General features: G+C 38.9%; 1 protein-coding gene across 2 annotated transcripts in view; it reads right to left on the bottom strand.

Moving 5' to 3' along the window:
• LOC136256193 (AMP deaminase 2-like) overlaps positions 1-14,919 on the bottom strand; it is a 201,193-nt gene that overhangs the window by 39,689 nt on the left and 146,585 nt on the right. For both annotated transcript variants that reach the window (XM_066049141.1, XM_066049144.1), the window contains exons 8-9: positions 3,825-4,032; positions 3,324-3,552 (exon numbers count right to left, since the gene is read on the bottom strand). In XM_066049141.1, coding sequence (XP_065905213.1) covers positions 3,324-3,552; positions 3,825-4,032 — 437 coding nt within the window. The remainder of the gene's footprint in view (positions 1-3,323; positions 3,553-3,824; positions 4,033-14,919) is intronic.

Here is a 14,919-nt window from a genome sequence, read left to right as displayed (position 1 = left end):
TTCCTCAGTCTTTGCATTATCGTTCAGTCACACTGTAACATGGAATCAGACTAAAAACACTACAAAAGTGAGCCAGGTGTAACAAGTGCATGATCTAGAACATTCAGCTACCTAATAAGTCACTCTATTAGAATGTTCAGCTACAATCAAGTCACCATGTAGGGAGAGAGTACAGCTAACAATAAGTCGCCTAATACAGAGTTCAACCATGATCAAGTTACCCTGCAGGAGTTCAGCTACAAACAAGCAACCCTGAAGACAGTTCAGCTGAAAACAAATTACCCTGTGGAAAGTTCAACTACAAACAAGTCACCCTGTGGAGAGTTGAGCTACAAACAAGTCACCCTGTAAAGGTCAGTTAAAAAGACACCCTGCAGAGAGTTCAGCTACAAACAAATCAATAATTCAGTAAATAAACAAGTCACCATAAAGAGTTTAGCTACAAAAAGTCACCCAGTACCAGTAGAGTTCAGCTACAAACAAGTTACCACATAGAGATTTCTGCTACAAACTATATAGTCTACCTGTAGGAGAGAGGACATGTGATAATTTCCATACAAATAAATGAAACTCCAAGGATGGCTTTGGAGTATACAGTTACAAAAGAAGTAATACCTATACAGCCAAGCTGTGAAAAAAGGGTGCGGGCCTTAAAAAACCAGGGTGAAAATGGAGCTGGGGGTTGGGGGGTACTGCATAAATCTGCTACCACAGATTTATGGTCAGGTGCTACAACAAGTGAGCCATATATTAGTTACACTGTTCATTTCATCAATCAAAACTGAGAGCTACACATTCATTGTTTGCAAACCATGTTTATGTCAGAACATACTGGTGAGAATATAACTGAGGCTATCCATGGGAGAAGGCAACACAAATTCACCTGAATTGTCATTACTAAAATTTTAACCATTAACCTACCATCAGTCATTTCTTGGCTGCCACCTTTGATTTCACAACCTTTTCACCTGGTTTATTGAGGGCCACGCCTTTTTTCACAGCTTGGCTGTTTTTTGTATAGATTATCTTAACTACTCACTTACTAATGTTTTCAGACAAGTGCAACTAGACAACTGCTAAGTCTACGGGTTTAATGTTTTCACTGTGAAGTATCATTTAGTCGACAGGTGCCTTTGGCATATCACAGTACAGTGTGTACAATGGCACGCATCACATACTTAACTTTGTGTCCATATCTCTTCACTGACAGCTCAAGGTGTTGATTCCCGGTAGCATGTAGTGGCTCAAGGTTTATAATGAGAATCATTTGTATTTTCAGTAGTAGCTGGATTGATTGCAGAGACATTTCTTGAACTGCTCTTCTTTTGTAATAAAGCATAAAGGCCACTTCACTTGTCAGCTAGAATAAACAATAGGTATTACAAATTCTTCTTAGGTGAAAGGAGTAGTAACCACATGAAAATGAAAAAGCCTTCTTTACAACATACAAAAAGCAGATGAGAAGTTACTTCTATTTGTAATTTGTGGTTCAAAGTGGTTTGTTTGAGTTATGTATACTTAACTGCATAGCAATGTAGTTAACAAATGTGACTGTCTTGGCAAAAACTTGACTTGTTTACAGTTATTTTTTTACATTCTCAGCATTATCTGCAGTGTCCAAGGAATGGATTACCAAAGTTTTAGCCTTCTGTGCTGGAATTATAGCACTAGACAGTAGGAAGAGGATGACAATCAGTTTGTAACACGACTATACTGCAGGGGTTAATTTGGGAGGAGGGGGGTGTGAGGGGGCACAGGCCTCCTGGGTTAGCTATGCCCCCTCCCCCTCCCACTCCAGGTTTATATGTACCTAAAGCCATGAGAAATGGAAAGGCTTAATTGATCCCAAAGTTGTATGATCAAATGGTCAATATTCAATGGCATCACAATATACTTTCACCACAATTGAGTATATTTACACCTAACTTTTCCTGGGAGAGCATGCCCCCAGACCCCCTAGAATCCGAAGCAGCTTACTTTGCACCCCTCCCCCCCTAGCTTAATATTCTTGGTTGAGCCCTGTGCTGATAAACTATAAGACGCTTACATTCTTCCATTTGCATTATTCTACAACGTTGAAATTTAGCTTAACCCTTAAACGCGCATAAGCCTATATATAGGCAGATTATGCATGGTCTTGAAAACGCATAAGCCTCTATATAGGCTTTTACGCATGGTTGTAAACAAAGCACTGTAAATTTTGAAGCATTTACCATATGGCTTTGCAACTTGTGCCATTCTACTCGCGATGTAATAAGCATAAAAATGATACCTAGGGGTTTACCCAACGACCAAAGCATAAGACCAAAAATTGCCGTGAAAATAATTTTCAACAACTAACCACATAAAATATATTACATACCTTTAAAAAATGATCTATAACTCCTTGACAGTTCGTCCGATTTGCTTCAAACAAGTACTATTCGAATGGCCATTCAATGGCAAATCAGGCCATATATAGCTCATGTGACTAAACCCCACAATCAAAACTACGATTGAAGTGAAGAATGTGGTGTTGCGATTAAGCGAGACATTGATCTTCTTCGCTATATAACAAGTAAGCCATTGTTGTTACAGTGGTTATTTAGCCTTCCCCAAGTAGACCAATGAATAAGCTTTCTATTGATATATGGTTTTAGGCTAATAGATTTAGGAAAGGCTGTCTTACCTCACCATATAAGTTTGTTTTGTGTAAACACGCATTCCATAAATGTTCCGTGCGCATTCAGGACTAATTCCTTAAAAGTTTCATGCGTGTTTAAGGGTTAAAACGTTCACCATGGATTAGCAAATTAACCAAAGTATATCAGCCCTGTAGTCACTTATGCATATGAGTATAATAGGCGGTTTAGCTGAAGAAATTACAACGATCTTGTTTACGTTTACTGCACACACGTGACATGCATACCGTTTGGGAAATAAGAATTTCTGAACTCTCCATGAGCAGGTGAATAAAATGGTATACAGTTTTAATCAATTTATCGTCCTTCTCCTAGTAATGGCCTGATAAAAATTTGTGTATTTTTTTCTTTTTAGCATGCACAATTTTACATATTTTTAATTTTTGTTTTTTCAATAATACGCATGCTTGTACGAACAAGTTGGGTTTTCGCTGAGAAGGTCACAAATTGAACAATATACTTGTAGGTTGATATAATCTAATAGAATGGTCAGTAAAGTATAAATATACTCTAATTGAGCAGTCATTAAATTGTTACTTGTTGCAAAATTCCTCCCAAGTCCAGAACTGAATTTCATATAACCACAAACATAATAATCAGTAGGAGTAGCTTTATACACTTACAAACAATGCTTATACTTACACTGGTCCACTTGATCCCATTGCTATTAACTTGTTCAAATCATGAACAAAGTCATTTTTAGAAAATTGTACTTTAGTGATGTCAGCATCTTGTTGTTCAGGTGACCCTTCAAGTAATAAGAAACGCCCTTCACCATCTATCATTTCTACCTTATAAGGAAGAGCAGCTGAAAATTCAATATCATGTGGTGTGTATGGCTCATGTTGATTGTGACCCTTTGGTAAGGGACCTGTAAGGAGTGAACAACACAAACAAGAGTGTAAATCTCTCTATAATGGATACCATTGGGCCCGGAAAGTTGTAGCATCTTTGCTATAATGGTAAAAGCATATAATTATGAAGCTGGACCAAATACAAATCTACAGGGTTTCAAGGAATTCAGTTGTGCATGGGCTACCCACCCACCCACGTTCTATGTACACACACACTACACACACACACACACACTACACACGCACACACAACACACACTTACGTGGGTACAGTATTATAGAAACTCACCAATGATATCTCCTGCAAAGGAAAGTTTCACCTCACCAGTAGAAGGCTGTGGTGGTATACAAAATGTTGTACTGGGTGGTTCCTCCCCATCTAACATTAGACTCGCTGTACTACTGAACTCTTGATGACTTGCACTCATGTAGTATCTACGACGCCTTAAGGCAAACAACAACATCACTGACGATTCTGTGAAGTCATCAAAGGAGCCCTGTAGGAATAAACAACATGCAAACAACAATATGTGACCTGCTGAGTGATAACCAGCCATTTCGCAAAATACTATTTTGTCATAAAACCGTACTGAAATACACTGGGTAAAAATAAGTATGCTACATGAATATTTACACACATTTTAATCGCATTTGTACGCACTGAAATTAAGTTCAAATCAATACTACCAAGAGTTAATAATAAGAGAGGAGAGTGTCTAACGCCGTATAGCCCTGTAATAGATGATTGCGCAGAAGTTAAACGGCTTCTTTTCCACGTAACGTACAGACTGGCTAGTATATTTTCGCATTTAACCACAAAGGCTATCCCAGACACAAGGGCGTGCGTTCAACTCGATGTTCAAGTTCACCATGAAGAGCATCCCTCTGTTGCGTAAAGAAGTTTGGCTGTTAACCTCGAAGATAACTCTGGGGGAGAGCATCTGAGAAACCAATAAACACTGAACCAAAAGCGGAGTATCGCTTCGAATTTTCACTACGTCACCATGTTACCCTACCTTTGAGCATTCTTCAATTGAAGGAGCACTGTTCCCTGTACATACAGCTCAGTGTTTAGTTCAGTCTTCGAATATTCTCGAGGATTCATCACGGTGCGGCTAATTGATTTGCCAACTTATGGTGCACAGATTGAGCCATGTCCCATCTACATAGCTTGTTTCAATTGTACGTTATGCTAAGCGTCTGTAATTTATTCCTGTATTGTTACTGTACAAATCGAATTTATCACAGTTCCAACTGTCAAGCGCTATAACTCGAAGACCATTCACCACAAAAGGCTGAAACTTTGGCTGTCCACTCTTTTGTTACTATAAATTACAGTGATACGATAAAATGGAATTCGAGGAATGTGCAAAAACGGCCAGTTTTTGCTCAGCCAGTCACACATTGTTACTGTGAGGAGACTATGTATATTTCAAATACAGCAGTGCTCATTGTAATTGCATATAATTTGCACATACGTACGTAAATGTAAACATAAATGAAATTGGTACATGCTCACCGGGTGAGAATGAATGTATATCTTCTTGAAGACATAATAATACTGTACGTATGTAACAAAATCCAAATTAACACTTCATTTATTATCATGCTCCGTATCAAACAATACAGTAGCACTGTTTAAGCAGGTATCTCCCAAAAGTCATGCACGCCGCCAAAATTGCCACTTTTAAAAATCATCCTAGAGACATCTTACACAATGAAATTCACTTTTACGGAACAACATTAGTCCATCTAACCAAATGCAGCATTAAAAACAAGAAAACACTTACAGGCGGCCAGATACTGAATTAAAAAAAAATCACCCAAACTCTAATTTCCTGCTGTCAACCAGCCTGCTTGCCTGCCTGACCATAGTCGCAAGGCTGAAAGCCAGATAAAGCAGCACACTGCCACTATTTTATACCACAATAACAAACTCACCAGTGGCATGTGCCTTTTGAGGTTCCGGCAAGTGTGTGCCCTCTGCTAGTGTTTCATTTTATCTTCAATCAGGCTGGTCTTCATCCTTCTTCATACAATGAAACCATATTGAGGCATTAATTTTCCATATCAATATTCTCCTTGAACAGCATATTCAGCGCCACAAAATTATTTAAGTGTTTACGCTCAGTAGATACCTGTAACTTCACAATAGGTTCAAGACCATGACTATTAATGTAATTTTGGTAGATTAATAATGATAAACCACCAAGACCACACCTCTAAATGATCTATTTACTCATTCACGAGGACACACCCTGTTATTATTGGTCTAGCTGTGTTCATAAGCTACCACAGTGAAAATATGAAACAGTGACACACCCCTTGTAGGTGAAAGGTTGACTCGTGATACTCTAATACAGCATGCACAGTTTCCCTAATAGAACAGTTACATACGTCATGTACCTGTACACTATAACAAAAACCAAACAAACTAGTATCATACAGTACAATAGTACTGTATAGTAGGAACCACAAAGGTGTAGGCGTGGCCCACAAAAAAATCACCCAAAAACCAGCCTCTATTTTTCCTGACAACGACAAGGCAGTATTGGTTAGGTAAAACCAGGAGCTCATAAGCACGGCAAAGCATAAAACTAAGCCCAAACAAGCTTTCAGATCGACCAGAATGCTTTCAACAAGTTGCTACAGAATTTTCTACCAATCGACTACCTGACTAACTGATGCCCTCAGACAAGCATAACTCGAAAATGGCTAAGGCTACGAGCTTGATTTTTTCACTGTTCGGCATCGTTTTGGCCTGAGAGGTGCCTTTTAGCATACTACAGTACGTACAATGCATTATACATAGACTTACCAGTGTCCTCCTTTGTATCCCATTAATCTTGGCTAACAGCAAAGGTGCTGATTGGGCAGTAGCACATAATGGCTTCCCTTCATAATGCAAATTGTCCTATTGTTCATAGTGGTTACTTTGACTGCAGAGGTGCTTTTCAGACAGTTTTTGATTCGTAATACTGTGTAACAGACTGAACATAGCTGACAATGAAGTGCTTTACACCGGGTCTGACCCCACGTGCTAAATTAAAAGTGGACGTGTTACTACACGTCATAGCGTAGCTCTGCTTCTTTCATGAGCCACGCCCACTTACAGTCTGTAGACATATAGCAGCCACCTCCATTCATCAGTGTGTAGGTACACATGAATCCACGCCCACTTACGTAAATTACTGTCTGTAGACATATGGTAGCCACGCCCATTCATCAGTCCGTAGGTATGAAGGAATCCACGTCCATTATTGTCTGCAGGTTTATGCAGAGCCACGCCCACTTATCAGTTGTTATTGTATGAGTCATAATCTAGTATAATAGTGCTGTGAGTAACTCAGCAGATATTTAGTGGTCATGAGCTTGCAAAAAATTCACAAACAAGTATAAGAAAAAAATTTGGAATTTAAATTAGATTTGGACAGTGTATAATGCTGCAATAAAAAGTACTGAAACAAGCTGGATCGGAGTAGTACGTAATGTCCAAATACTGTAAAACAATAAGAAGTGAATATCCCTACTGTGCAGTGTTAATAATGGGAACAAACGCACTGTGAACCGATTAGTTTGCATGGCAAATATGAGTACCAGCTATGAAAAGCCTTTTTGTTCACTACAGAAAGCCTCTCTGTACTATTCCATAAAATGCTAAGTTACGAGAAGCCACACGACTGCAAATGATTGCTATTTGTGTTAAAATATTCTTACCCACAACAGCAGCTGTTACAGTTTAAGAACAAAAAAACTGCAAAACTAAACTGATCATCAGTGTATAACAGCCATCTTGGTAACTAATCGAACCACGGAGTAATTCGGACAAGGGAACATGTATTAAAACATTTGTGGTGCCTAATTGCCTGGGATGTGTAATAGAGGCCACACCACTATAGGTAGTTGTGCAATATAGCAGTTACATCACTTCTGTTTTCTCAATGTACAAATCATTAGAATATACATCATGTAGTAGCTACACCGGTAGTTCTATTTGATTTACACTTTACAGAATATACAATTGTAATCAGTATCAGCTCTTTTAGGTACAGATTAATCGTATATCAATACAACTGAAAAATCCTTATCGGTACACCTCTAGTAGCTACATCACCAGACACTTCTACTTCACTTCAAAAGCCGCCTACTGAGGTTTTAGGTTAAAGATGTTTTACAATTCAATACAAATAATAAGAAACAACACACATACACTGTATTTCAGTGTTACACTAAGTATAGAATATTCGATTATTCGTTCTTGACTAAAAAACTCTTTCATTTAGAATATTCACTTTAGCCCTTAGCTAGTATTTTTCGTGGTGACTGGATTAATTGTAGAGGCGCTTCTCCTACTGTTCTCCGTTTGTAACACTTTAAAATGGGCTGAATATACAGTAGCTCAGTGAAAGTGAAGGCCACTGCCTAGGCCACTCGATAGTTGGAGCACGCAAATCGTCTACAGTTTTTGTGGTGACTGGACTGATAGCTTCTCCTACTCTTCTTCAGTGTGTAATGAGCTGAACATAGCTGAAAGCGAAGCATAATGGTCACTTCACTTTTGAGCCAGTAATTAATAGCTGGGACGCATGTTCAGACAAAAACATTAACTCTGGCGCCATTATTTCTTTTGATACAGTAAATGTGGGTTAACCAGTTATAATAATGTTACAAAAAAGTAAACAAACAAATGTAAGGAATTTTAAGTTTGATTAGGTATCATAGGGAAACAAAGGAGGTCGCCTACACCTGTAGATATACTAGTGGACATTTAATCATTAATTCAGTCATGGGTATAGACTGAATTACAGATTAAACGTCCACTAGTGTTATATCTGCAGGTGTAGGCGACCTCCTTTGTGTCCCTACTTTTTATTTCTATGATACCTAATCAAAGTTAAAATTCTTTATCCTTGTATATATAGATCTTGATCTATGTACCACAATAACGAACTTGATTGTGAAAATGTCCCTTTACAAGTTCCAACAAATATACAATCACTACATTTTGTTTAACGTTTAATCATTCTCTTTGTCTTTACATTCCTACACTGCGGGGTTAATATTGCATACAAAACTGTGTATAATAGATGAGACAGAATTTCACATCTTATGTTTTGCATCCGCACAAGTATTCTACACTATACCGAGAAGTTATTGTGTGTTGACACTTTTGCTTACAAATGTGTAAATAGATGCCACAAAAATCCATCAATACTATACACTACTGAAAAACAGAGCACTTACAACAACCATTCCTCCCTACAAAGACAAAGCACCATAACCAGAACAACAAGAGTCATCATACAGATACATGCTTTAACTGAAAAATTAGCAGCACTATAGACTAATTCAAGAAATAAAAGTTTACAGGTACATATTACACTATTATACAAACTTACACCAGCAAAATCGCTCATATCTCTTTTACCAGTGATATTAACACGAGGGTAATCTAGTCTTGCACAAACACCAGTGGCTTTTAAAACTGAAGGTATCGGCACATCTCCAGTTGATGTATGTCTCTCTCTTTTCTGCTGTAGTGGATCCTCAGGACCTTCCTCCTCTGTCTCAGGTAACTCAAAGTATTTATTTGAAGCAGCCTCTATGTTATCAATGCTCCCTCCAAGACCAGAATAATGTACCAGGTCGATAGTAGCAGCAGCAGCAGTAGTGAGATCTGGTGAATATTTCTTGGTTGGAGAATTCGTTAATTCAGGAGTAGCAGCACGACTGCCATCTCTGTGACCCAAGGTGTCTATCAAGTTTAGCTGCACAGCCAAATGATGAAACACATCATCATCAGTAGACGTTTGTAATGTCAGGTTAGCTGGTACAGTGTTGGCTCTGGCCTTAAGCTGTTGTGCCTGAAAACTGTGAGGTGGACCATCTACAGTGGCCATCTTATTGAACCCAGTAGTGACATCAACTTCAGTCATCTTGCCAACCTCCTCCAATCGAGGGGAACGGCACTCATTTTCTTCTTCCATCTGAAGTGGAAACCACAAAAGAGCACAAATACATGCATACATCAGAACAAAAAATTATACATACGTACATATGCGTGGTGCGCAAACAAACGAATATATGCCAATGTACCTGCATGTTCACACCTCAACTGCAATAACAGTTCAATATACTTATGCTTACATGTTGGGTATATGGTAGCAGTGTCGGGGGTAACACGTTTCTTAGTATTATAACTACCCTTTGTGCAATACATCGAAGTATGCTACTCAAGTTACTTTACTTACAAATAGGGCCGAAACGATCAGGATTTTTAGTAATCGAGTATATACTCCCTGGAGTTAACGATCAAGTACTCACGAATACTAGCTACTTGTAGACATACCATGTGACATGTTTTATACTCAGTTTACATCTTTTAGTAACAACAATGATACACACACTGTATTAAAGTATTGATGTTAGTGTCCCAGACAAGAAATTGTGGCAATCAAACTCTATAGACTTCATTGTGTCACTCCCTGATATCAAATGTATAATGTACGTGAGCTGGGTCATGTGATCATAACAAGTACTCGAGTATCAATTTTACCATCTCAGTACCAAAAGCCTTAACTGAGTACTCGGGTATTGCAGTATTTTTTTTTAATGTAATGCATTAATAAAGTTACTGTAATGACTTGGAAAATGATTTTATTACTACAAGTAAGGAAGTTACATACTAATCTTGTTACTAATCCACTGAGCCACAACGAAGTAACGAATCATCCCAAAACGTTCTGTTACTTTCTCTTGAATACAATTTTAACCAAGATTCACACATTTTACAATAGCAAGATCATGTCACGTGATAAGATGGTAGTTGCACACGTGGGTTGTGCACACAAAGTTAGAGAAGTACAAGGTCAAATGTATTAGCCACAGGTACAATTAATTATGTACTGTAACTTTTCTGACCACTAGACACTCAAAACCATAAAAACTCAGTAAGAAAAATCCATGGCAATGTGTTTTTATGCATACGTGTATGCACATGCATGTGTGTGTTGCATGTGTGTGTGTGCGTGTGTGTGTGTGTGTGTGTGTGCGTGTGTGTGCATGCGTGCGTGCGTGCATGCATGCAAGAATATGTGCATGTGTGTATTAGTGTTGCACCGATAATCGGTTGAATAATCGGTAATAGCCGATATAAGGTGATTTTGCAAGTATCGGTATCGGCTACGAAGAGGAAATTTTTGGCCGATAACCTAAACCCACAATCAATCATTAACAACAGTAAAAAACATGTGACAGTATTAAAAGAAAGCAGTGAATGCAAAGGTAAGCAGTAAACGTTTATTTACCGTACCTATTTAGGCTTGCTTATCTATGAATAGTGTGGCTGCAAAGCTGTACGTACATTTATCGGCTGCCCATGCAATTAACCAATCACTATTTGTAAAGGGTCAGGAATCCCACCAAAACTCCGTCTGAGAAGCTGACTTTGGTGTTTTATAACTACTTAGCTTTCATTTCCATGAAAGGGGTTAGTGGCACACTGGTAGCAAACATTGTAGAATTGGCTGCCCACACAAGTAATTTAATTATTGCTATTAATGTTATACACACACATAAACTTTAAATGATTTTTGCTCCTTCTACCCTGACCTATAGAATTGAAGAATATCGGTAAATATCGGCTACAGGAATGAATGAAAAATTGGCATCGGTAAATGTGAAAATATGCATATCGGTGCAACACTAGTGTGTATGTGCAGGAGCTTATGAGCCACCGAAGGAGCATGAAACTTACACTGCCTGCCAGGTACCATCAAAATCCAAATTCATTAGCGATTAGTTTCCATATAAGGAAAGCAAAATCTCATTAGTCAACGCCGTATACTAATTGTGCGTGACACTCGTAGCAATTTATTCAAAAAACGTGATGTAATTTGGATTGTGATGGAACCGAGTTTCATGCTCCTTTGCCGCCTTCAGCAGCTCATAAGCTCCTAGTATGTGTGTGCATGTGTCAGTGCGCAAGTACAAGTTCAGAGAGAACACAAAATCATACAATCAATGGTATCAGATCAAGATACTCAAATACTCTAATAAAACAGTCAATAGCCAATACACTCTGATACTAGTATCACTGCAGACTGCTACATTCCATAAACACGATTACAGTTGTTCCAGATGTGTTCTCCACAGCCAAACAAAGGACAGCTGTTTACAGTGCAGCAGATCACTTAAAAATATTAGCATGTGTGTACAACAATCTCATTATCAAACTTTGTGTGTACAAATCGTGGCAGTATGGCTATAGTCTATTGATTCGATAATGACATACTAGAAGCACAATGGAGTAGCCGGTCTGCTTTTTGAAATATTCCCGACAGTACCCGCCATATTGTGACATGTGTGGGAGAACTGATGGGGCTTTCTATTGCGATAACAGAAAGCAGACCAGCTACGAGGTTGTACTTCTAGTATGCTATTACCCATCCACTGGTGATTACCACATAGCCACGAATTGGCTGCTGCTAAACCAGGTCTGGTGGAAAGAATGAAAACGTGATATTTTTGTATTATAGCATTAGGCTTCCTTCCACATGTATTTTGAGCACCTCGTTTATAATTTCTTCGTGAATACGCCCTATAGTTTGTACCAGTTTGAATACGTGTACAGCTGCACCATTATTCTCCAATAGAAACTCTAGCAATGCAATGTATGCTTAGGAATTCATGAATTACAAAATTGATGTAATTATAACAACTTCAGTTGAAAAAAGCAATTTGGATGAGCCTGAGCAAGCCCCAGTATTGCCAGTTGAGCAGTACGTACAGTAAATTGCAGGAACCAAAATGTCCTGAAGAAACCAGAAAGCCACACACTTGGTAGCTAAAATGGTACGTACAAGTGTTGCGTACACCTGATGAACCCATGGACTGATATATGGAAAGATAGTAAAGATGAACATTACAGTCCGTGCTAAGAAAGACTGAAGAATCAAAGACAATAAACAAGTGGTCTTTAGAGATTGGCTAGGCAGAAAGTGACACCTAGTAAATGAACAGGTAGCTGCACTTCAACTAAGAAAGGAAAGACGTGTAACATTTGTGTATGGAGTACATATATTTAGCAAGTGATGGAGGAAAGTGCTAACAGTGAAAACCTTGGTAGCACTGTGTTCCCAGGAGTTCAGATACCTTTGTTTTGTGTCAGTGTTCTCAAGGAGACAGAAGAATCTGCCTTGTGTTGGATAAGCAGCTCATTCTCATTTTTTCTTCTTCAATTTTTTTCCTTCACCCTGGTCATAAAAGGACCTGGAAGACTCAACTGGATCTGCCTGTTTATTGTTATTATTATCTACTTTACCAGTTAGGCACTGGAGGGTGTACACAGAAGGCAGGGCCTGTTCGAGGTGTTTACCCATAGCCTAGGACCCTAAGCGAAAGTTGCATTTCCATAGACTGAGTTCGTAAAATATGGCCATTTATTTAAGCATCTTTTTGTACATTTTCCTTATTGTCACTATACAAATCTATCTTTCTGCTATTACCACTTTGCAGTGCCATAACTTTGAAAGTTCTCAGCTTCTAGGGCTGAAACTTTGGTTGACCTTTCCTATGGCTATCTCTAGATAAAGGAAATGGAATTCATTGAACATGTGGGTTTCTACCACATACTTGCATGTGGCTGTAATAATCTGCTGTAGTCAGCATCTAGTATATTGGCAAAGAAAGTCATCTGAGATAACAACTGATTGAAGAAGCATATACAAAACTTTTTTTAAAATGCAATTGTGATAGGCCACTTCAGCAGGCTGGGTAACACTGCCTTGCTTTTCCTGTTTAATGGATGACTAATCTACCCAGTAAAAACTAGGACACTTGTGTACCAATGTACTGATGTACTCAGGTGCTAAGAGTCGGTGTTGGCAATCCTTCTTGGGATGGGGACAGAATTAGTACCTTGTAGAAGATTGCAATGTTTCTTGCACGCACGTACACACACTAACTATGGAGTGATTATATGTAATTATGTATCTATCCCAATTGGTTAGAGATTGCAAATGGTTATCATAGTGATAGTTTTTCTTTTTACAGACATATACAAGATCAGATCAATTGGTAGTATTACAGATGTAAGCAAACATGACTTTCAATTGCGAAGTAGTAATAACTTCAGTACCGCTTAAATACAATGTTGTCTCGCATGAATGTGAGTGATTGAAAAACTCACTAATTAAAGGGAGTGGAACACATTTTGCTTGTGAGTGTTCATCCCAAATGAAACGGGATTAATACTCATGAGCTAAATGTGCCATGTCTTTTAATTAGCAAGTTCTTTTAAACGCTTGCACTCGTGCGAGACGATGTTGTAATAGAGCAGTACCGTATGTACATTGAGTTGTCAGGGAGTATCAAACATTTGTAATTCCAGAGTGTGTAGTTGATTCATACTACAAATTACTCAAAGCAAAGCCTATGCCAGCCGAGTGAAACATAGAGCTCTATTGTTCCCCAGAAAAACCAGCACTGGGATGCCTGTGTACCACTCAGTCACTTGAGCCTTATGCAGACAAAATCTTTCTGGGACAAGACTAGTAACTGACATGAGGACTGTCCAGGTCTCACAGAGAGAGGTCACAAAACCGAAGTCCATAATGACCCCAGGTTTCCATTGATGTTACAGCTAGGTGGGCTGTTGACACCAGGCCACCAGGTCCCCAATATACAGCTGGGTAGATGTGAGTAAAGTTGTTTGCTCAAGGAAACAACACCAAATTACTCACATAGCGCATACGTGTACACGCATGCACACACACACATGTACACACACACACATGCACACACACACATGCACACACACACACACACACACACACACACACACACACACACACACACACACACACACACACACACACACACACACACATGTACACATACACACACACATACATGTACAAGCACATGTGTACACACACACACATGTACACACACACGTGTACACACACAGACACACATGTACAAACACACGTACACACACACACACGTACACACACAAACATGTACACACACACACACACACACACACGCGCGTACACACACACAACACATGCGCGTGTGTTAGCTAGAGCATCAGATCAGCCTGGTTAAAAGGTTCCAAGTTTGATGCCCAGGTATTTAGTGGTGTTGCTGTTTCCTTGAGCAAGGAGCAAGAAACTTTACTCACATTGCTCCAATCTACCCAAATGTTTAAATGGGTATCTGGTGTTAACTGAGAAAGTAAATGCCCAACTGGTCCTTGTCTCATTAAGTGGTATTGGGGTTGTTGCAAAACTTTGGGTTCCACGACCTTTCTTCATGGGATCTGGACAGTCCTTCTACGGGCTACTTACTAGGGAGGATTTGCCTGCACAAGGCTCAAGTGA

The sequence above is a fragment of the Dysidea avara genome, chromosome 1 (genome assembly GCF_963678975.1).
Source record: "Dysidea avara chromosome 1, odDysAvar1.4, whole genome shotgun sequence".
Classification (NCBI taxonomy): domain Eukaryota; kingdom Metazoa; phylum Porifera; class Demospongiae; order Dictyoceratida; family Dysideidae; genus Dysidea; species Dysidea avara.
This window is presented reverse-complemented; position numbering and strand designations above follow the sequence as displayed.